The sequence below is a fragment of the Dermochelys coriacea genome, chromosome 3 (genome assembly GCF_009764565.3).
Source record: "Dermochelys coriacea isolate rDerCor1 chromosome 3, rDerCor1.pri.v4, whole genome shotgun sequence".
NCBI lineage: Eukaryota > Metazoa > Chordata > Testudines > Dermochelyidae > Dermochelys > Dermochelys coriacea.
The window spans coordinates 160,449,623-160,474,300 of record NC_050070.1 but is presented as its reverse complement, the minus strand read 5'-3'; the positions used below and the strand labels follow the sequence as shown (position 1 = coordinate 160,474,300).

Sequence of the window (24,678 nt, the reverse complement as noted above, 5' to 3'; positions counted from 1 at the left end):
AAAGATAGCTACAGCACTCAACCCAAGGTGTAAGAATCTGAAGTGCCTCCCAAAAATATGAGAGGGACGAAGCGTGGAGCATGCTTTCAGAAGGCTTAAAAGAGCAACATTCTGATTCAGAAAACTACAGAACCTGAACCACCAAAAAAGAAAATCAACCTTCTGCTGATGGCATCTGACTCAGATGATGAAAATGAACGCGAGTCGGTCAGCACTGCTTTGGATGGTTATTGAGCATAACCTGTTATCAGCATGGATTCATGTCCTCTTGAATGGTGGTTGAAGCAACATATGAATCTTTAGTGCATCTGGCACATAAATATCTTGTGACCCAGATAGAACAGTGCTGTGCGAAGGCCTGTTCTCACTTTCAGGTGATATTGTGAACGGGCAACATTATCTCGTGCAAACTTGTTTGTCTGAGCAATTGGCTGAACAAGTAGGACTGAATGGACTTGTCGGCTCTAAAGTTTTACATTGTTTTATTTGTGAATGCAGGTTTTTTTTGTACATAGTTTAACTTTTATGATAAAGAGATTGATCTACTGGCCTTGTATTAGGTGAACTGAAATTACTATTTTTTTGGTTTTTTACAGTGCAAATATTTGTAATCAAAAATAAATATAAAGTGAACACTGTACACTTTGCTACATTTTCAAATATATTGATTTCACTTACAACACAGAATACAAACATCCAAGACTACTTAAATAAATGATTTATTGTTTAACAGTGCAATCAATTTTTTTAATCACTTGACAGTCCTACCTTGTAGTAATACCCTGGGGGCCCCACTGTGATAGCACCGTGAAAACAAAGAGACAGTCCTTTCCCTGAAGAACTTACAGTCCCCATTAAAACAAGAATAAGCAGCTACCAAAACAACTAGTATGTTGTTATATAGAGTTATTGTTATGACTTGGAACTATCAAGCTGTGCACAAACACCCTGCTCCCCTCTGCTTTCACATACATTAAAAAAAATAACCCTGGACTTCTTTCCTGCTTGAACTTTTTTTCCTTCTTCACACTGGACTTGGCATTCCAACTTCCTGTAAATGAACAGGAGTGATGGGTATATTTTATGTTTAGAGTATGCCATCTTCAGGCTGCCAACCACCATGCAGCTGGAAAATTTTCAATCACTCTAAGTGTACAGGAGCCAGATGTACAAAAAGGGCAATTCCTTAGCAATAGTGTCTGTTACTTTATCCTTTACAAAAAGTTACTGTGATATGGAGTCTGACCTTTAAAATGAGAGTACTAAAGACTAATTTGTCCCTTTTAGCATGTGACGTTGTCTCATTAAATGATAGATGCCTGAGCATTACCAATAAATGTAAAAACACTTCATGAATGACGTTCTTTAATAAGTCTTTACCAGCATCCTCAAGGATGCTGAAAAGCGAAGTCTTGTTCTCTACCTCACGATATATAATCCAAGTATTTGTCTCTCTCTCTCTCTAATCGTAGGGATCTTCCCCACCTGAAAATGGTGTTCTAGTTTTTGGTTTATATATAGATGGTGCACGATGGAGCCCTACAACACATGTGCTGGAAGAAACCTTTCTTCATGACAGATTTTATCCACTCCCTGAAATAGTGTTTTTACCACAGCAGGTCAGAGCTAACTTCTGATGTAGGTTTTCCTATCTGTTAGCATAAAAGTCAGATTTGTTTGTAGATGGCATAGCCATCACTTTGGGCTGCCCGTGGAAATACCAATGGCCTCTTCCTGTAGTTCTTTCTTGGGCTAGATGCACTGTGCTGAGTGGAAATTTTGCATGAATAAGAATTGGAGCTGATCCCTGAGTCAGCTAAGGAAAAGGCAAGATTTAGTTTCTAATGTAGTGAAAATAGGACTAGATCCCCTAACCAAAAATTTTTGGGGTACATTTTCATTTGGTTTAACTATGTACCTGGTATTAAACAATCCTGTTGTGTCTGGATTATCATTTTTAGATTATCCAAGCAAGACACACAAATCCAGACGAGGAACAAAGAGAACTAATGCATTATGAATGTCCACTTTACCAGACTCCTCAAAGAGCTGGAATATTGTTATCTACAGGTCTGTCCACTAACTTTGTAACAACAGTCAGTCTACCAACCATGAGAACGTCCAGTCACTGGGTTACAAGAGGTGTTGCAATGCTGTGCCAACTGGATGACTGATAAATTGGAAGAAGAGAAAAAAAAAAAAAAAACACCACCATTTATTGTTCATGAAACCACATCTTATCTGCTGTACAACTACGACTGGGGAGTGTAGTGGTTTCAAAAGCATTAGGACTAATAACAGTCAGACAGCTAGTTGCTGTACAAATACTATCAAGATAACGTAGTACCTTCCACACTCCTTGGGTTAAATAAATCTTATTTAAAAATCCAGTTTGATGTACAGCATATACTTTCTTCCTGCTTTGGTTTTATCCATTCACTCACCTCCCTGGTATCTGATTATTCATCTGAAGTAGTGTTTAAATTCTGTAACTACGCACCATCTCTCTATAGGCTAGACAGAAAAGTAGGGCATTCTAAGTAGCACTATGATTTAAGTTTATGATTGAAATTAAAGAACACCGTTGTTTACCGCTTCAATGAGAAGACCTTTTAGATAGTATTAACAGTGTATTCTTCACTTCCATCCATGGTAATTTAAGTATTTTACCAAAGCGTGGCAGCTAGTGTGGAGTTATCAGAGCCCACTTCAAAATGACGGGGATAATCTTCGTTTTATAACTGACTAGAAACTACTACTTCAGTTGCTCTTGTGCATTCCAGTTTTGCCAGGTTTAAAAAGAGCAGCCAGATTATATTTACCACTGATCTGGTATGAAGATCTTTTTCACTTCAACAAAATGTATATGAATATTAATGTACATTTTCCCCTCTGCACCATCATGAGAAAAAGACTGCAAATAGAATTTAGTTATTTATATTGATGATGCACAAAAATTAAAACTTTGTCCCAACATATATTAAGAGTACACGTAAACGTAACACTGCTCCCCACCCCAAAGCACACAGGAGGAGACAGAATTAGGTACCAGATTCTTCTTACCCAACAGCAGGCTGACCAACATTCAAGGGCTGGGCCTCTTGTCTTCTCTTGCAAGGACGTCTTACCATTGCAGAGAAAATTAAAGGCACTATTTCATAGACAACCTCCCCATTATGTTAGAAAAATCTCATTCCCACCCCTACATAAAACAGCACAGCATTAGCTGGGGCTGAGTGAGATTAACCAAGCAAACTAATGTGGTAGGTGCCTCTCACAGTGTGAAGATACATTTGTAACAAGTGTGGGTTACTCCTGATTAAACCAAAAATGTGAAGAGGATTGTTTAAATAACTTTGCTTAAAACGTCCAAAAACTTGATGATAGAGGATAAGTGCTACCACTAGTGAAGGCCAAGAAAATTTTTGCAAATAAAACATCTCATTTGAAATTTTGTTTCTCTTCAGGTATTATACATATGAAGATTCAGCTGGCACGGTTTTCTTAAAAATGCAATTAAATAAGTGATCAAAATTTGCACTCTATCACTTTTAAAACAATTTTATTTCAGTTTACAGGTTGTATAAAACTCTACTTAAGAATCAATTTTACATCAAAAATATGAGCATACAGAACAAATTGCAGTTGATATATACCCATGTCTCTGAGGAACAGCATGCCGACTGTAGAAAGGTTGCTAGTTTATTTTTCAGTAGCATAATTTAACCTCACTAAAAAGAGTGGTACTTGTAACCACATGTTTTTTCCAAGAATCAAAATATTTGGTGTTAAAATATTCTCCTTACAACAGCAACCACCTGGACCTGCTGAAGCTGTCATGATCATGTTGAACAAGTTATGCTATATTCACTAAAAGGACTCTCAGTGCATTTAAAAAAAACCCCAAAACACTAGCTTTTCAATTATCACTATTTTTAAAACATCCAACTATTCAACATTTTTAAAATTTGTAGTTTGATAGAAACCCTGACTATGGAGTACCTAATTTCCCTCCACAGTGCAATTAAAATTCAAGACCAATGACTAACTAAATTTTAGTATCTGGAAAAAGCTATCAACTGAAAGACAAGCAGGACAAAACTAGTTCCCCAAGGTTCATTAATGCAAAATTACTTCAGCACTCTCTCAGCCTTATTAAAAATTACCCACTTACAGTTAATCAAATAAAAATTAAGCCTTTGCAGTGGGATAGAATTCCATTCTTGGGATATAAAGACCATAACTGACAGAAGTAGCTAAGAAATATACATGCTAGTTAAAAAAAAGTCAAATATATACAAAAATATATTAGAATGTGACAAAGATTCACATAAAAATTGATTTAAATAGAAATACTGAAAAAACTTAGCTATTTGCAACAGTATAAAAGGCAAAACCTACATTTGAGGTAGTAGTAATGCCAGATTCACAAACTTTGGATTGAACATATTTTCTACATTTTCATAGCATATTTGCCAACAATATTTAAATGAACACTTCAATTAATCTTTGAGACAATCAATACATTACTTTACAAAATCCTTAAGAACATTTTTTTAAAAAAATACTGGAAATGGTTTTAGTTTCTCCCTGTTCCTAAAAAAAAAGCTATTGTATCTCACATTCTCAAACACTGTACAGCAAAAATGTGAAGGTTTTATAATACAGTCAATGGATCCTATGGTACATTAAGAGCTATTTTACAAAATTCAGAGCAAACACACTGTAGCTATTTTACTTCAGAGTGCGTACTACACACCACACCTTATAATACCTTCCATTTATCACTGAATGCAGGACTATGGTTTTTAGCTTCTCACCGCTGGGAACCAGCAAGTGATTGAAGAAAAATGAGCTGGATGGAAATCGTATTCCCTTACTATAACAAAAACATACATCACATCACAGTGCTATAAACTCAGTAGATTAAAGTTTAACTTGAAAAATTGGGTAATCATGAATAAAAAGAAACTTACAAAACTTTACAATTTTGATTGGGTAGTAAACCCCAAAACCTTACACCCTACAGTTTTTTTTGTTTGTTTGTTTGGTGGGGGGAGCACATTTTTTCAGGGGTAATACTGAAAGTCAGTTAACTATGTGAGTTATATGAACTATTTGCTTATCTTTTACTTATTCATACATCACAAGGTAACTGGTTTATTCTAATTGAACACACTGTGTAGCTTAAAATGACTAGTTGGTAAATATTTGGAGAAATTATGTCTAATAATCATATTTGTTTGTTCACTACATCGTTTGATCACATCTTTAAAAAAAGCCTAAAAATTAAACAAATAGACCAAGTGCAAAGGTATGGGGCACGTTTTTATTTGCAAAGAATCTAGAACTGCAGACTTAGTTTCAACCCAAGTTCCTGGAGTACCTTAGTAGATGTAAGGAAATATACGGTATGGTACACGTTGACAGTATCTTTCCCATGCCAGGCCATATTTTTTCTTACACTGATGTTCATCACGAGCTTCTCGATGAATAAGCAAGCAGGTGAAATAAATCATGTAGAAATATGGCAAAATATGATTAAAACCTGTAGAACACAATTGGAAAGTCATTGTACATATAGCAAAACTCAGAATAATATGCTGGTATTCAGAGTTAGAGTAAAAACCTTGAAATACAAGTCATGATACAGGTATCGGGTTCCAACCATAAGGTCAAACATTATACAAAACACATCATCTTATCTATACTGAACTGTATGGCATGTGCCTGCTCTGGCCTGTGAGCATCTTCAAAGAGATTGCATCTATTTGTACAGCACTGAACATCTTCTTAGCACTCAATAATAGGATATACCAAGATTGCCTGCAAAATGTGCCATAACAGTTTGTCTATACTACGAACTAACAGTTTGCTTTTGGAGGACAGGTACAAGGAAGCAGGCATGTTTTAATTTGGAAACCTGCTCTCTCTGTTTTATGTACGCATGTGACAAATTTTACAATGCTTAAAGCGAGTAATTTTGCATTAAAGCTCACAGATGCACACTTCCTGTAGACTAAAGCAATAGGGAGATTCAGGCAGAAAAATGCATTGAGAGAACATTATAGTATTGTGAGAGGCATAAAAAAGCAAGGAAATGCAAAGGTGAAGTATCCTCCCTATCTAGATCTCCAAATTTAAGATAAGAAAGACTGCTGACAGTGCTCTTTAGGTGAACTTCACTATAGTCAAAATATTTAAAAGCTGAAATAATTTATATTTGAAGCTAAATGTTGAATTTCCATACTTTCTGAAGTTTGGATTTTTAACTGAAACATTTTTCATTGTGGAAGATTTGCTCAATTTTAGCTGCATTCTAATTCTAACGCATAACCTTTGGAGTTTAAAAAAATAATGCTCAGTTACAGGAGTTCAACACATAGCCCCCTTCATGTGTGTTTGCTCTCACATCAATTCATTTGGATGTACTGTTTTGAGATCCTGCCGAATCTGGGGATGCCTGTCCCTAAGCAGCGGGAAACTCTGCCTACTAAAGAAGTACTTTCTCTAGCTCCATTTGTAAAAATATCATAGCCCAGCTGGCAGCCTCAGGACAAATGAATGAAGAAGGGGCTCACCAGTCAGCCATCCCCAGAAGAGCATAGGTAGAGCAGGAGGAGTCAGAAGTTTATCCAAGATCTAAACCTGGTTCAAAGGGGTTATATAGTGGGACACCAGATGTCAAATCAGGTTTATGACACTGAATTTAACTTTCTGTTAATTACAGGCAGTCTAGCATCTTAAATAATCATTGGCAAATTAGAAAATGGAAGTCAGTTGCCAAAACACATGCACAAGTTTTTAATAGCAAGCAGTTTAGTTTCAGGATCTTACCACATGGTAGGGACCAAGCCAGAGCCATGATAATATCACCTAGATAGTTAGGATGACGAACCAAGCCCCACCAGCCTGTGACTAGAAGACTTTTTCCAGCTGCAGTGGGAATACATTTCAAGTCTGCGTACAGAAAGTAGGGTAAAAAATAACATTTAAAATGTGCATGTATAGAGTACATAATTGAGAGATATTGTATGGATAGTAGTAAAAAACTGAACATTAAGTTAGCCAAAAGATACTTACGAGCCAATTTGGGATCATTTGGATTCCTCCGAAATGCATTTTTCTGTGAGTTTGCACCACGGAAAATGTAATACCCAAAGACTAAAATAAAGAAAATAATTATTTTCATTTCATAATTGCAATAGATTTCAGTCAACTTTTCTATCATCAAAATACTCTCTTGTGCAATCAGAAGATTATTTCATTAGGCACATAATTACCCAGCTCTCAAGAATCACTCACTAATGGAACTGAAATATTATAAAGAAAACTTGGGTTTCAAATACTAATATACTTAATATTGTATCTGAAGATTTATATACAAGTATAGGATTTTGGAGAATCTTTACCAAGAACTTTGCCTTTTTACAAGTTTCATTTTTCACATGATGCCGGGTTTTGCATATCTATTAAATAACCCACAACAGGTTCTTATATTCCTCAGCAATACACCTATTTTGGGAAAATACATGCCCAATATACCATTGCAAGTAGATGTACGTCCAAAAGACCACAACATTCATGGTTGCCTCCTTTTTTATTACTCTCCTCATATATACTACTATAGTCTTACCATGTTTAATTGCCCACTCTCCCCAGGCAAGTAAACTTTTTAATAGAAAAGAAATTGATTCTTAAAAACAAAACAAAAACAAAACAAAAAAAAACAAAGCTAAAAAGTAGATGAGACATTGCACCTGGGCCACTAAAGTTTCACTGTACGTTTTTGAAGTTTGCATTAGTGTACTACTATGTACCCTAGCACTCTGCATGCACAGAACAATTGATTAAAATGTAAGAAAGAAGAGGGGTGGGCACAAAAGAAATTTAAAGGAAAATGGGACAATGTTCCAGCATATTAAAAATTAAGCATTTATTCAAATGAAAGAAACCTAAACACTGAAAAAGGGAAAGAAAAAAAGGTGCATTTTGCTTCTCTTGGGGGTAGTAGATATAAATTTTATTGATTTATTTTACTTCATAAGTGTTATTGCTTTTCGAGGAGCTCTACCGGAATTCTGATACATATGGGCTCTTCTGTTCCCCTCTTGTGTGCAGTTTCAGGAGGCAGTTCAAAGCTGTAGCACAGCCAGTGCTAGCCACACCCATGCTTGTCTGCTTATGCTTCATACACTGGATGTCAGACGTGCCTTACCATTTTATTTGCAGAGGATAAAATATTTTAGATCTTCAGCTAGACTATTCTTCTCAGAGGAGAGACTGAAAGGAAAGCCCTTCTCGTCCAAAAGATCATCGAGATGGATTTTTGTAGCCCAGCATCTCCCACAATTCTAATATTTATGGACTATTCCCCTCTTGTCTGCAGTTCAAAGCTGTTGCCTAGACTGTGCTAGACACACCCCTTTTTCCAGTCTGCTGCCAGATCTTCTGCCTCCACAGTAGCAAAGTGACAGTTCAGTGTTATGAAGGTTGAAGAAGCTGAAAGACTGTGGCTTGCCATGGCTGCCTGCAAGTCGAATTCTGTTGCCTGGCCCTGCGCATGTGATCTCAAAACACCAAACCGGCAGGCCCTCAATATAAGAGGCAAAATGCAACCGTGCTATGTAATATCAACAGCTTGGTTTAACGTGAAAGAGCCTACCCATTGTTCTCTAAAATGTGTCTTTTTAAATACTACTCTCCCTTTTTTCCTCCCGCAGCTGCAAATGTTTCAATGCTCCCCCTATCATCTCCGTCCCAGAGGCTAGCGCAGATAAGAAGGCGAAAAAAAACACACTCGCGATGAAATATTCTCTGAGCTCATGCAGTCCTCCTGCACTGAAAGAGCTCAGCAGAATGCGTGGAGGCAAACAATGTCAGAGTCCAGGAAAACAGAAAATGAACGCGAGGACAGGAGGAACGAGCGAGATGAGAGGTGGCGGGAGCAAGATGAGAGGTGGCAGCAGCGTGATAAGAGGTGGCAGGATGCAATGCTGAGGCTACTGGGGGATCAAACAGATATGCTCCGGCATCTGGTGGAGCTGCAGGAAACGCAGCAGGAGCACAGAACACCGCTGCAGTCCCTGTGTAACCATCCGCCCTCCTCCCCAAGTTCCATAGCCTCCTCACCCAGATGCCCAAGAACGTGCCCCCCTCCCGGGCACCCAACCACTCCACCCCAGAGGACTGCCCAAGCAACAGAAGGCTGGCATTCAATGAGTTTTGAAGTGCAGTGTGGCCTTGTCCTTCCCTCCTCCCCTCATCCACCACCCCACCTGGTGCTTCCCTCCTCCCCCAACCCTCCCAGGCTGCCTTGGCAGTTATCTCCCTATTTGTGTGATGAATTAATAAAGAATGCATGATTTTGAAACAATGACTTCATTGCCTCTGCAAGCAGTGATCGCTATCTTTGTCCATCCTCCTCACAAAGGTACCGGGGGAAAACCCTGGAACCAAAGATTGGGTGGAAAATCAAAAGGTGGGTTCACCAACTTTAAGAGCCCACTATGACAACAAACAAATATGCCTACATCCATTCCTGAATCTAGGAAGCAGAATTTCCCAGTTCTTAGAAGTATGATCTCTATCAACTACAGACAGCGGGTAAGAGAGACAGTTACTTCTTCAAACTAAAGGCTCCACCCCATACCTTGTTCATCCAAACCCGCATCAAACACAAGTTGGTGTTAAAAACTCACATTTTCTGGCCATAGGAGCAATAGAAAAAGTTCCCCCAGAAGAAAGATTCTTAAGACTATACTTCATTGTTCAGAAGCGCACTGGAGGGGACTGTGGGTGTCCCAGAGCTATCCTGGATCTCAAGCAGCTCAACCAAGTGGATGAAAAAGAGATTCTGGATTGAGATCCTAGCTTCAACAGTAGCATCCCTGCCTCAAGGGGACTTCCTTGTTTCTGTGGATCTAGCAGATGTGTATCTCCACATTCCCATATGACCATGCCACCACAGACTGCTGAGATTTGCATACCAGTTCCAAACGCTTCTAATTTTTTAGCCTTTCATCCACCCCCTGAGTCTTTACCAAGATGCTGGTGGTAGTAATAACCAGGCTCCAGTCTCAGGGCTCTCACATGTCCTTATCCCTTCCTAGATGACATCTTGATCAGAGCTCTGATCCAAGCAGCAGCACATAGTCCAACAATCCAGACACTAGATCTGCTTCGAGTACTCGGATTTGTGTTAAACGCCAAGAAGAGCTCCTTGATTCCCTCCCTTCACAAAGACAGTTTACCTTGTAGTGGAAAGATTTCTCTGGCAAAAGGTCTACCCATCACTAGACAGATTTGACTGGATCCAAAACTTGATATACATGTTAGTAAAGTGTGCAGGCCAATCATAGCTCAATGTCTATAGTTACTGTTTCTCCTAGTTTTATGTATAGGAATCACCCAACGAAGAAGGTGCCTTATCAGGTGCCTCCAGGCCTCTGCCCTGAAAGTATGGACCCACTCACCACAATGCATGCAAAATCAGGCACTGGTTCTGAACCAGGTGCTGAACTGTCTAAGATGGTGGACTATCCCATACAACAGTGGTTCCCAACCATAGGTATGTGTACTTCTGGGGGTATCAAAGGTCTTCCAGGGGGTACATCAACTCATCTAGCTATTTGCCTCATTTTACAACAGCCCACATTAGGTGTCTAAGTCCCCCTTGTGAATATAACATGAGTCTATTATTTGCAGTAATTGCTAGCCAAAAAATATCCCCTCTTAAGCAACTCATTAGTTGCCCAGAATATGTTCAGGTTTTTTTAGTGTATGTAAACCTATAATACTTAATATGCCTACTCAAGAACTATTGTAGTAATAGGGGCCTCACAGTTTTTAACTTATGGTGGGGAAACTGCTATTACTGTGGCGGGGAACTGCGACAGAGACTAAATGACTTGCCCAAGGCCACATAGGAAGTCTGTAGCAGAGAAGGGAAATGAACTCCCACCCTCCTACGTGCCCTATCCACAGGACCATCCTTCCTTCAGCAAAGGAAATAAAGAATATTTTTGTAATTGTAAAAAAAATGTTCATGACTTACTATTCAGAATAATAATTGCAGAAGCAATAAGCCAAGAAATTTCAGTAGGATGATTGACTAAATAGAAGGCTTGTAAACTGTAGATGAATGGAATCCATACCAAATCTCCAAATGCTAGCATGAACCCAAACCCATCGTGGGTAATGTCCATTGTAGTCAAGATAGCTTCCTAGAGAAATTGGGAAGGAAATTTACAATACATTAAAAAAAAGCCTGAGTACATTAGTCTGTCACAATTTAACTAGATATGTAAGCAAAAGTTTAATATAGACTGAAAGGAATGTTAGTTACCTCATTCCAAAGAGCATCCACCACATAGAGAAGTTGGAAACTATTAACCAGGATCATTGACAAAGATGGCTCATTACGATCTTGTACCTTCATCTCAGCCAACAGCATTGCCAAGTTAATAACAACCTAAAAAGAGAGTCAGATTTCACTACAAATTTTGTACAAATTTAAAGGCACTTATTTCTACCATGTTATAGTTCATTTTTAAAAGCAAACTGTCTGGCAATTTAGACCCAAGATTTAGGTTACATTTATTTAAAAAAAAAAAAAACTACAAATTTTATAAAAAGGTAACTCATTAGTAACCATTGTTCAACAAAGTATAGCCTCTGCATAGTCACACTTTTAGAATGCTTAATACAAGCAATAAAAAAGGACGATTTGTGGCACCTTAGAAACTAAAATTTGAGCATAAGCTTTTGTGAGCTACAGCCAATGTGACAGAGCTGTAAAAACTGTTTTTATGAGATCTGTCACAACAGTTTTAATCATGTCTTCTAATACACAGCTGTTTTGCACATTTCCCCCTCTTTCAAACATATATTTCTTTACCACAAATAAAAGTTTTCATATTTAATAAAATCCAAGCAAGTGAAAACAAAATGGTTAAAAGTACTCATACTCACCCAGCCAATTAAGCCTGGACGCAACTCACAGAAGTATTTGAGGTCAAAATTTCCAATGCGAGGGTTTAATTCACGTCCAATGAACAAGTCATAAACAAAGTTCCCTGCAAACAAAATGCACATGCTTCCAGTAATGGCTCTCTGTCTGTTCCCCACCACCTTCCTCTGACACTTATAAAACAGCTATTACTTTATCTGTGGTTAAAAGTCAAGCTGTAATCCTAAAACATGAATTAAAAAAAGCTATAATGAAATTTTCCCAGAGAGCCCTCATATGGTAAAAACGTAAGTTAAGTCTGCCTAATAATTGCTTGAGGAAATTTTTCATCTTTTATTCCTCCTTGAAGTTTGCCTCTTCCATAAACTCTGCTGTCAGGAGCTTGTGAAACTTCATTTTCTGTGGTTTCAGAGTAGCAGCCGTGTTAGTCTGCATTAGCAAAAAGAAAAGGAGTACTTGTGGCACCTGAGAGACTAACGAATTTATTTGAGCATAAGCTTCCGTGAGCTACAGCATCCGATGAAGTGAGCTGTAGCTCATGAAACCACAAGTACTCCTTGTTTCATTTTCTGTGACAGTGACATCACAACCCCCATGTGCAAGTTACATACTAACTAATCTCAGCTGCTCCTATTCTTAAATTCCCCATCCCACCCCTCACTCTGTACTGGATAGCAGCAATGTACCTTCAGCCAAGAACATGTAGCAGTTTTAATCAAGAAAATGAAACAATACATAAGTGAATAAAGTGTGACTATTTTTTTTTGGTGTGTGTGGGGGGGGAGGAAGTGGGAGAAGAGATACTATATGAATATACTAGAAGGCAGAATTCTTGCTAACTTTTGAAGATGGACAAGAAGGACAGAAATGGCTCAGTTGGCAGGTAGAAAAAAATCTTATATAGAAGAAACATAAAATACCATTTTTAAAAAGTCACCTTTTGAACATTAGAACTATACTTTTAGAAGCACAATTATTGAGACAATTTCTCATATTCCTTCTGTTCACTCCCAAACACCAGCAAAAAGCCAGTAAGCTCAAGTTTTCAATAATTTTCTTGTTTCACTCATTCATTTTATCTGATAACTCCCCTTGTTAGTCATCATACTGCTATTCCATTAGAAGCAACTCTGTCAGTTTAATGTCGTGTTATATACACACATTTCTGCAGTTAACCAGCAAGGTCTGAAGTCCCATCCCCCCCATCCTGTTACAAGTAAAAGCCAAAATTATTACTATCATAACTGTATGTTTAGGAAAAAAATCTACTTTTATTTGTACATTTGGTAAATTTGTGCATAGTCAATCTTTTCCTCCCAATTTATCACTGATCCTACAAAAACCTGATGCATATGTTTAACTTTGCATAAATAAATAGTACCGCTGGAGCCAAACTATTCTTCCAAAAACTAAGTTAAACTACTAGATTTAAAAAAGGATGCAGCCAAGTAAAAAAACAACAAAAAAACGGAGTTAAAATAATACACAGAAATTCTCCTCTACCCCAACTTCCCACTGCCAGTGTTTCTAGTTTTTCAGTCAATCATTTTCTCCCTGCTCCTCCCCACAAGCTGTTGTCGGAAAGCTCTCAACAAACAGGGGAAAGTATAAAAAAGTGACTATACAGAAGACTACCAAATGCTGAAAACTGAAAAAGAAAAATAATTTTCCTCTCATCTCTAAGGACAAGGCTACGTAAAATACTTCAAATAATGCTTCTAAGTTCATTATGCAAAAAAAGGCAACTAAATTTGAGGTGCTATGCAGGATCTGCATCTTTATTAAAAAAGATTCAACTTGCAATATAAATATGAGAACAGTAAAACATTAATAATTAGCCAGACCATTATGGCAATTATCCTCAAATGTACTTAAGATTTGACTTAGTAAAGACTTGTTCGTACAGTCAAAGTGTAATAAAATAGAAGGGAGAAAAGGTTTGAAATATTACTCACACACTTACCAGAATTTCCACCAGGTGACAGTTCTTCCTTAGGTGCTTTCAGGGACAGGGCATAGAGATAAATGCTCAACAACACAGAAAAAATTGCAGCAGAGACTGCAAACTGCAGGAAATGGTCATATAAATAATGAAGCTCAATTTCAAAATATAAAGAATTTCCAACAGCGGCAGCAGTCAGGACAAAAGCATAAAATCCTTTAAAAAAGAAACACAAAAGTTAACAAATAAGCCAAGTCAAAAGACATAACTTTTAATATAGCAGTCATTCATTACATTTGTGCATGATTTTGTGACGTTTTGAAAAATAAAATTTAAAGATACCTACAATGACATAATTATCTAATTTTTAATCATGTGTAAAGATGTGCCCCAGTTCAGCTAAGCATTTAGCAGAATCAGGGCTTCCATGTACAGGAGGGGTGGCCAACCTGAGCCTGAGAAGGAGCCAGAATTTACCAATGTACATTGCCAAAGAGCCACAGTAATATGTCAGCAGTCCACACATCAGCTCCTGCCCCAGCGCCTCCCACCCGCCGGCAGCCCCACCAATCAGTGCCTTGCCCTCCCTCCCCGCAACTCCCGATTAGCTGTTTTGTGGTGTGCAGGAGGCTCGGGGGTGGGGAGAGAGCGCGAGGTTATAGCAGGCTCAGAGGAGAGGTGGAAGAAGTAGAGTGGGGACAGGGCCTGTGGCAGAGCCAGGGGTTGAGCAGTGAACACCCCCTGGCCACACTGGAAAGTTGGTGCCTGTAGCTTCAGCCCCCAAGTCGATGCATTTACAAGGAGCCGCATATTAACTTCTGAAGAGCCGCATGTGGCTCCAGAGCCACAGGTTGACCACCCCTGATGTACAGGCATAGCAACATGCATGTAACAAGCCAAGCAGAGGTCATGCTGGCTGGAAGAAGAAAAGATTTTTTTTTAGGAGTTTTCAGCCACAGTCTCCTCTGGTTGAAGGTCCATACCCACAACTGATCAAGCCAGTGTACAGTTTAGAACTGACCCTGGATTCCAGGTTTATGCTAAGCTCTCAACATAGCAATGTCTATGAGTAATGAATTTTACCACCTCCAGCTGGCTAGGGTCGCATAATGACTTGGTTTTCAGCAACACACAATAGGACTACAGCAATACAGTCTACCTGGCCTACAGTTAATACAAAATGCAGCAGCCCCCCCCTCAGCAGCATAGGTTTGATGTGCTTGAGGGTAACCTATCTATTCACTTCACTGGCTCACCATAGAATATTGCATCAAATTCAAGACTTCAGTACTTTTCTTCAAGACAAGTAATAATCTGGACTTGGATTATCAAATAAGTCACCTAAAGCTCCAGGACAAGGATCACCATCTACAACTATCATCCTCTGGCAACATATTCACCACAGGGCTAAAAGCTCAGTTGTGTAGGAGATAAAAATCTTTTGGGAGATCCAGGAATGTGCTTTCCCATAGAAACTAAACCAAACCACAGGCTTTGCTGCTTTCCATCCCACATGCACACACATACCTCTTCAATCTTACCTTAATAATAAAAGACACATAGATCTCCTCTCTCTCTCTCTCTCTCTCTCTCTCTCTCTCACACACACACACACACACACACAAAAATGTCTTTTTTAATTTTCCACTAGGGAAAAATAAAAACAAAAAGGATAAAAACCACAGAACAGATGCTAGTTACATGCAGTGTTGTTGTAGCCATGCCAGTCCCAGCATATGTAGCCATGTCGATCCCAAGATATTTGATATTTTTCATATATATAAAAATAGCCTAGGATCGATATGGCTACAACACTAGTTGACATTTACTAGACCTGTCTCAACTTTTTAAAGCAGTACTGAAAGGTGCTCGATACATGATGATGGTGCAGTATAAGAACCTGAACAGAAAAGGTACAGGTTTGGACATCAGTTTTGTTTTCTCAACAGTAAGAAAAACTTTCTTTCGCGAGCAGTGTGTTGTGTTGCTCAGCACAAGAGGATCTTCTGAACACTACTCTATAGTGTTAAGGGGACAGAGTGCTGAAGCATGCAGAGCTGCCCAGCAGAAACATGGGAGGGCCCTTTTGAAGCACTTCTTGTCCTTGGAGGGACAGGGGATGTGAAAGCATTGAGGAGAATGAGGCCAGAGTTGGGTTAAGAGATCCTATAGGATGAATTGCTTATTTGAAGTGGAAAGGTGAGAGCAAGAACTTGAGCTCTAAACATTGCATGCCAGGTAAGAAAGCAGGCAGGAACAGACTTGTTACCTGAAGCCCAAGATAGAGGGGAGCCAGAGTCCCTTGTGTGCTGCAACTGCCACAGGCCTTGGTGTAAGAGTCATAGCTGGGCTTGGGGGTGGTAGGACCCTGTGATCATTCACTCTGCTGGATAAGTTTGAATAATGGAAGGGAAACCTTTGGTCCAGAAAGAATAAATAGCGACAAAGGAGAGAGTGCACAGAATACCTACTCTCCATATGTATTTTTGTATGGCTATTCTATTTTCAAAGTTTTGCTCTATTATTGTCCGAGCTTGCGAGGGCATGTACTCAACTTGATAACATTCCTCTACCGCTTTAAACACATTAACTGTTGAATGCCACATTCAGTTAATTCTAAAATATCAGGGAATATTCTGGGCATCAGTAGCCAGAACCTTATTGATTTTAGGGAAAATCGGAAAACCAAGAGAGGGGGAAAAGGGACACACCTCTATCCTCTGTTTAGCAGACCAACTGCTTCAAGCACCTGTGCAATTATCTGTAGATCAAATAACTGGTTGATAGCACCCAATAATGCTTTTCAGCACAATACTGCTAATTCAGCTATGCCCATCTTCCCAACAGAGTTTAATGTATGACACCCTGAATAACTTCCCTCCAGACAGAAAAATTACAAACAACAACAATGGAAGGACAGAGGGCATGCATACAGCCCCAGCATGAGGGGAGATTAAGTGACTCTGGTATGGGGGGAGTAATGAAGCTAACAGAACCTCTGGGCCAGGAGACTGGCAGTCTCCCTGGCATATGGTGGAGTGGGGAATGGACAACACACAGCCCCCAGCATTAAGGAAGGGGTGAGGAAGGGAATTGTAGGGAGTTGTAGGGAGCGTGTAAGGAGTGCCTGAAATGGAAGGGTATAGGTGGGTGGCACATAGGGAGCTTCTGGGGGGGGATGGAGGGAAGCAATGAGCCCAACTGTGTAATGTGCATATCCTTCAAAAGCTGCAAACTGCACAAAACTCCATAGTATTTATGAAGGGATCACCATGAGAAGTTACTTGAGCTACAAACTGCTCAATATACTGAGCATCTTGGAGTTATCGGAACAAAAAAACACACACACACACACACAAAATTTTGTTTCTATGGACAAGGACAGATGCAACAAAACAGTAGGTCTCCATAGCTATGCAATTACTTAGCAGCCTCCAGAGTATGCTAGGAAATATAACAGACCAAGAAAAACAGGAGATAATATAGCCTCTCCTGTTTTTAGTTACATTAGGAGTGATTTTAAGAAAAATGTGGGCATGGACATGGAATCACCAAATGTAATAATAAAAACTGACTTGAGTTAGCCCAATGATCACTTTATTCGTGTTGCACAGCTTCAAACCGATCGGACATTGGAGAATGTGTGCCCCCAACAAGCCAACATACAAAAGCAACACCCCAAAGCAAAAAAACATTCACAGAACATCTAACTTTTCCCCACTATTACTACACAACGTGCATTTTAATTAACCTGCGTCACTGAGTTAATTAAAACTGAGCGTCACAGATTAGACAAATTTCAAAGGAGACTATTGAACACACTTACCATTTATTCTGTACTGTAGTCTTCTTCCATTCAAAAGTGGCATTCCTTCTACAACCTTAGAAGAGAAAGGATAAAAGACTAGTTGATTTTTTTTAAAAACTTGATTCAAACAAATTTCATTTGCCAACATGACAGAAGTTCAGTCATGATAGTCAACTAGAGGCATGCCATCAACTTGAAAATCTTACTCTTTTCTAAAATTTGTGTTCCTTCTGTAATAACTAGCAACAGCTGAGATCATTAAAAAATGAAAGCTAGCAAGTCTATTCTCCCCATCACTTAATTAGTTTATAGAAAGTATTGTCAAATGCAAAGTATAATGTCAGCTTCCCTTCAGTAAGCTTCCCATTTATTTTGTATTTTCCCCACACAGAGTAGGGAGGGTCATTTAAAAAAGGGAAAATAAAATAGGAAAATGTGGTTTACAAGGGGAGTCAGGAGCAGGTTCAATACCTGAAACTACTTTTCACTCTTTTTTTTTTTTTTTTTTTTAAATAGAGACAAGGTAGGTGAGGTAATATCTTTTACTGGACCAACTTCTGTTCATGGAGGAGACAAACTTTTGAGCTACACAGAACTCTTCTTCAGGTCTGGGGAAGGTAACCAGAATCTATGAGCTAAATACAAGTTGAGACAGATTAAAGCATACTTAAGGGTTCACACACACAACCACAGAAATGTTGGGTGGGAAGGGACTGCAAGAAGTCATCAAGTCCCACGCACACCACTGAGGCAACACTAAAGACTAAGTAAACCTAAAATATCTTTGACAGGTGTTGGTCCAAACAGTTTTTAAAAGCCTCCAAATGATGGGGATTCCACAAGCTCCCTTGGAAGCCTATTCCAGCAACTACCAACTACCCTTATAGTTAGGAAGTTTTTCCTAATATCTAACCTAAATCTTCCACTGCTGCAGATTACGATGATTATTTCTTATCCTACCTTCAGTGGCCATGGAGAACAATTGATTACTGTCCTCTTTATAACAGCCCGTAACATATTTGAAGACTTACCAGGTCAACATCTCAGTCTTTTCTCAAGACTAAACATGCCCAGTTTTTTTTTTAACCTTTCCTTATAGATCAGGTTTTCCAAACTTTTAATAATTTTTGTTGCTCTCTTCTGGAGTCTCTCCAATTTCTCCACATTTTTCCTAAAGTGTGGCACCCAGAATTGGACACACTGCTCCAGGTGAGGTCTCACCAGTGCTGAATAGAGTGGGATAATTACCTCCTATGGCTAATATATAACACTACTGTTAATCTACCCCAGAATATTTACCTTTTTTTGCAACTGCATCACATATTCAAATTTGTGATCCACTATATCCCCCAAATCCCTTTTCAGATGTACATCTCTACCCCTTTATAACGCGACTTGATATAACGCGGGTTTGCATACAAAGCAGTAATGCTCCGACACGCTGCTCTGAGCAGCGTGTTAAGGGGGCCGGGCTGGAGAGGTTGGATAAGGGGCAGAGGGTCTTGGGGGCAGTCAGGGGCTCCCCCGCACTGTCTGGGAGGCAGGAAGTGTGGAGGGGGTCCACTTTTGGAGGCTCTGCAGTCCCAGAGTGGTCCAGGGAATTAGCGGGGGGCCGGGAGCAGACCGCTTCGCTTCCCTCGCCCCAGCCATATCACTCGGGGGAGGGGGCTTGGGGGAAGGATCCCCCCCGCACTCACAGGCGGCGGGGGAAGTGGAGCAGCCCAGCCCCAGCCCGCTCTACTCTGCCAGCTCCCAGCCGCGGCACTCCGCTTCCACCAGAGGTGAGTGCGGGACCTTTCCCCAACCCCCGCCCCAGCGACATGGCTGGGGCTGGGGCAAGGAAAGCGGAGCGGGCTGGGGCTGCATCGCTCCATTTCCCGCCTCCAGTGAGTGCAGAGGGCATCCTTTCCCCAACCTCCCCGCACTCACTGGTGGCGAGAAGCGGAGCGCCGCAGCTGGGAGGTGGCAGAGTGGAGCGGGCTGGGGCTGCGTTACTCCACTTCCCGCCACTGCCAGTGAGCACCTGTCAGGGACGGGGGTCTCTGGAAGGGGCGGTCAGGGAACAAGGACCCGGGGGAGGGCGGAGGAACTTGCAAAGCAAGTTCGATATAATGCGGTCTCACCTACAACGCAGTGAGATTTTTTTTTGTCTCCGAGGACTGCATTATATCGGGGTAGAGGTGTACTACCACATAACCAGTTATTCCCCATTTTGCAGTGATGCAATATTTTTCCTTCTGAAATGAAGTACTTTACATTTGTCTCTAGTGAATTTCATCTTGTTCATTTCAAACCAATTCTCCAATTTGTCAAGGTCCTTTTGAATTCTAAGCCTGTCCTCCCAAGTGCTGCAATCCCTTCCTGGTGTGGTGTCATCTGAAGATTGTATAAGCATACTCTATGCTCCATTATACATGTCATTAATGAAAATATTGACTAGAACTGGACCCAGGACTGACCCATGTGGAACCCCACTAGATATGCCCTTCCAGTTTGGCAGCGAATCACTGATAACTTCTTTTTGAGTATGGTCTTTCAACCACTTGTGTACCCTACCTTAGTGCAATTTCATCAAGACCTCATTTCCCTAGTTTGCTTATGAGAATTACATGGGACTGTGTCAAAAGCCTTACTAAAAATCAAGATATATCATGTCTCTACTTCTCCCCTCAACCCCGCCATCCACTAGGCCACTAACCCTGTTAAAGAAGAAAACTAAGTTGGATTGGCATGATTTGTTCTTGATAAATTTATGTTGGCTATTCCTTATAACCATATTATACTGTAAATACTTACAAAACTAATTTTTTTGATAATTTGTTCCAGTATTTTTTCAGATATCAAACTTAGGCTGACTGGTCTATAATTTCCTGGGTCCTCTTTGTTGCCTCTCTGCAGGCCTCTGGGACATTATGTGATCCCTGGGAGTTCTCAAAGATGATGACTAATGGTTCCAAGATTGCTTCAATTAGTTCCTCAAGTACTCTAAAATGAATTTCATCAGGCCCTGCTGACTTGAATACATCTAACTTCTCTAATTATTCTTTAACCTGTGCTTTTTTTTGGCTTGCATTCCTTCCCTCTTGTTAATATTAATTCTGTTGAGTATCTGGTCACCATTAAAGTTTTTAGTGAGGACTGAAGCAAAATAGGCATTAAACACCTCAGCCATCTTGATATCAGTTATTAGCAATTCTTCCCCACTAAGTAATGGGCCTATACTTTCCTTTGTTTTTCCCCTTGTTCCTAATGTATTTAAAGAATTTCTTACTGCCTTTTATGACCCTTGCTAGGTATAACTCATTTTGTGCCTCAGTCCTTCTGACTTTGTCCCTATTGTTTGTACTATTGTGTATAATGCTTGTGCTATTCTTTGTACTCCTTAGCAATTTGTCCATGTTTCCATTTTGTGTAAGACTTTTTTGATTTTTAGGTAATTGAAGAGCTCCTGATGAAGCCATGCTGGCCTCTTACTATTCTCCCTATCTTTCCTTCACATTGGGAATAGTTTACAGTTGTATCTTTAATATTGTCTTCTTGAGAAAGAGCCGACAATACTAAAATCCTATTTCCCTTAATTTTTCTTCCCATGAAATCTTACCTACCAGTTCTCTAAGTTTGTTAAAGTCTGCTTTTTGAAGTCCATTGTTCCTCTCCTGCTCTCACACCTTCCTTTCTACAGAATCATGAAATTTATCATTTCATGATCACTTTTACCCAAAATGTCTTCCACCTTCAGATTTGCTACCAATTTCTCCCTGTTGGTCAGAATCAAATCTAAAATTGTTGTCCCCCTAGTTATTTCCTACACTTTCTGAAACAAATTTATCCCCAACATATTCCTAATACTTATTAGAAATTATGTTTTGCCGTTTTACTTTTCAGACAAATTTCTGGGTAGTTAAAGTCTACAATTACTACCAAGTCTTGTTCTGCATATTTCTGTTGTTCAAGAAATGCTTCATCCCATCCACCTAGTCATCCTGATTTGATGGTCTACGGTAGACCCTGCCATGACATCACCCTACAGCACATGCTATAGACCACTTAAAATGAAGTGCACAATTAAAAGTTAGCAGGCAGTAAGGTGCATAACCAATTGTTGTAATGAGCCATAAAAGCACTCTCTCTGTTTAGTCTACATTTTTAGTGTCTAGCAGAGTTATAAATTTAAGTTCCCACGCTCATCTTTTGAAGGTGTTATGCAAGTTTCCTTTGAGGATAAGGACTGATAGGTCAGATATGGAATTATCGCTTTTTGAAGCGTCCACCCCAGGTAACATGATGTTTTTGTCTTTTATCATCTTTCTGTGTAAGTTCATTCGAGACTATAGTGATTGTCTGGTTTCACCTGCATAGTTGTTTGGGGCATTTGATGCGCTGGATGTGATAGACATGTGTAGGACCCATAAATCTTGAAAAGTGTGCTGTGGTGGGTGTTGATCATCGTAGCAATGCAGACATGTCTGCAGGTTTTGCATCTGTTGCTCTGATAGGGTCTGGTGCTGTTTTGAGTTGGTGTGGCCTAGTCTGTGGGGAGCTTGCTTCTGATGATGAGCTTAGTGAGGATAGGGGATTGTTTGAAGGCCAGAAGAGGGGTTTTTAATTTTTTTAATTGACTAGATCTCAAGTAGACCAAGTCCCTAAAAAGCATTCTTTCAAATATTATTTGGAGGGCAAGGAAAGTTAACAGGAAGAGAAAGACAGAAATACAAACCTTAGCTATGTTTATATAAACTTTCAAGGAACTTCTATAAGCATGGGTGTCTGAAATCTCAGTGAAATTTATGTCTGAAGAAAGCGGGAGGTGGCAATTTTAACACAAGTGTTACGAAGTCAGAAGCTTCTGTTTCCCAGAGTAGAATCAATGACGAGTCCAATGACAGATCCTCTCCATTTTAAACAGTCAAACTAAAGGATTGCCGACTTGTATAGAAATTGCCATTCCACACTAGACCAACTGTTACCTACTTTTGTATTCTTTCTTCCAGAAGTGGGCAATATCTGATGCTTCAGAGAAAGGGTAAAGAACAATATAATGTAGCTGTCCAATCGTGCGTACATGTGTAGGAGTGGGATGGTTAGGAATGACTTCCTGAGCTAGCAACTTCCCAACAATGAAGCTCATATCTTGAAGTAAATACTCTCTTCTATTTGACGTAGCGGTGGAACTATATAGAAACTCAGTAACAGAAGCTGGTAAAAATGTATATGCTCAAAAGTTGCCATATGTCATTCTTCTACGATTCTATCAGTGCATCAAGTCCATTTTACTACATGATCCCTAAATGATAAATGGTTACTGTATAGTATATTGAAGGTACTGGGATATGTGACCAGAAATCAGACTTTTGGCAGCAAGGGTTTTCAAGGTGGCAGTTGTGTAATTTAAGCTTTCAACAAATCTGAAGTAGTTATATTCCAATATAGTATTGATAAACATATAGTTATTGGTTAATTAACAGTATTTCAAATAATGGAATCAAAGCTTTCAGCCCAGCCCACAAAACCCTCCAGAACACATTTACTACTAGAAGTTTACCTTTCCAACTGGCAGTAAGGAAAACAGAGCTTGAAGAAAGAACCACAGAAGAAAGACACCGAACACTCTGGTCTCCCATAAACTATCAAATGCTGGCAAAGGAGGGAAGTTCATAACACTAGGGTCTTCCTGTTTGCACTTCAACAGCAAATAAAATACAGTGGCAGGCAGGAAAAATATCATGCAAAAGGCCCCTGTAAATAAAAACCACACAAAAGTAAGAGAAACTTGGAAAATAAAAACATCCCATTAGAACAGCAATTCTCAATCTGTAGATTAATAAACCCATACATTATTTCATAACAGGATAAACACTTATTTGATAAAACAAACAATTGCATGTAATGCTACCAAAGATTACCACCATGTGTTTACAATGGTTGTGTTAGCCACAAGTGAAAAAGTCATCCTAAATAAGTGCCAATTAAAAATAAATAATAATACCATGCTACATAGTTTATTTGTTTTTTAAAAAAAAGGATTTCTGTAAACAAACCATGCACTCTAGAGTTACCTTAATACCAGAAAGAGGGTGGTAAAAAAAATTCTATAATGTAAAACCACATATAAATTATCTCACCTGGCATTTCTATAAATTGGTGTTGCTGATTAGAGCAAAACTTCCTCTAGAAACAGACCATTATAAACAAAGAATTCCAAACCTTTAAGACAGGGAATCTTAAAACTGCCAACTCAACCAGTTGTGAAGTTGGTCAGTGTATTTGTTTTTTTAATTTAAACTAGGTTCAATGTAATTAGATCAGTGTAATTTTAAGATCACTTTGTTTTCATCTAGACTCTTTAAGGAGAGCAGCTGAAGGTGCTCTGAAATTTAGAATATTAGATCCAGTGCCAGTGGAGACAGATTATCTTGCTTGCCCTGTTTGACTAATCAAAAGACAAAAAATAGAATCATAGAAAGGTAGGATTGGAGAGGACCTCAATAAGTCATCTAGTCCATAGATGAGGCAGGACTAAGTATTATCTATAATATCCCTGACAGGTGTTGGGCCTAACCTGTTTATAAAATACCTCCAATGACAGAGATTCCACAACTTCCCTTGGTAATTCATTCTAATCCTTAACTACCTTTACAGTTAGGACGTTTGCCCAATGTCTAACCTAAGTCTCCTTACTGCAGTTTATGCCCATTACTTCTTGGCCTGTCCTCAGTGGATAGGGAAAACAACTTATCACCCCTCTTTTTATAACAACCCTTTTACATACTTGAAGACAGTTGTATCCCCCTCAACCTTCTTTTCTCCAGACTTAACTAACCCAATTTTTTGTGTCTTTCCTTGCAGGTCTTGTTTTCTAGACCTTTAAACATTTATGTTGCTCTCCTCTGGACTGTCTCTGAAGTGTGGTGCCCAGAACTGAACACAGTACTCCAGTGAAGGCCTTATCACTGCTGA

The 24,678-nt window shown here is 39.3% G+C and overlaps 2 protein-coding genes across 10 annotated transcripts in view; one reads left to right on the top strand and one right to left on the bottom strand.

Moving 5' to 3' along the window:
* DNAH14 (dynein axonemal heavy chain 14) overlaps window positions 1–2,174 on the top strand; it is a 551,687-nt gene extending 549,513 nt beyond the window's left edge. Inside the window, exons 87-88 of the mRNA XM_043511487.1 lie at window positions 1,473–1,619; window positions 1,962–2,174. Coding sequence (XP_043367422.1) covers window positions 1,473–1,619; window positions 1,962–2,174 — 360 coding nt within the window. The remainder of the gene's footprint in view (window positions 1–1,472; window positions 1,620–1,961) is intronic.
* Window positions 2,175–3,545: 1,371 nt separating this feature from the next.
* Window positions 3,546–24,678, bottom strand: part of LBR (lamin B receptor) — a 46,711-nt gene continuing 25,578 nt past the window's right edge. For 4 of the 9 annotated variants that reach the window (XM_043511701.1, XM_043511703.1, XM_043511699.1 and 1 more), the window contains exons 6-15: window positions 23,264–23,457; window positions 17,740–17,794; window positions 13,935–14,129; window positions 11,974–12,077; window positions 11,348–11,473; window positions 11,057–11,225; window positions 7,084–7,164; window positions 6,838–6,960; window positions 5,387–5,548; window positions 3,546–4,875 (exon numbers count right to left, since the gene is read on the bottom strand). In XM_043511701.1, coding sequence (XP_043367636.1) covers window positions 5,388–5,548; window positions 6,838–6,960; window positions 7,084–7,164; window positions 11,057–11,225; window positions 11,348–11,473; window positions 11,974–12,077; window positions 13,935–14,129; window positions 17,740–17,794; window positions 23,264–23,457 — 1,208 coding nt within the window. In that variant the 3' untranslated portion in view covers window positions 3,546–4,875; window position 5,387. Of the gene's footprint in view, window positions 7,165–11,056; window positions 11,226–11,347; window positions 11,474–11,973; window positions 12,078–13,934; window positions 14,130–17,739; window positions 17,795–23,263; window positions 23,458–24,678 lie in introns of all 9 variants that reach the window. The other 5 variants (XM_038395832.2, XM_038395835.2, XM_043511704.1 and 2 more) reach the window with 3 other exon arrangements.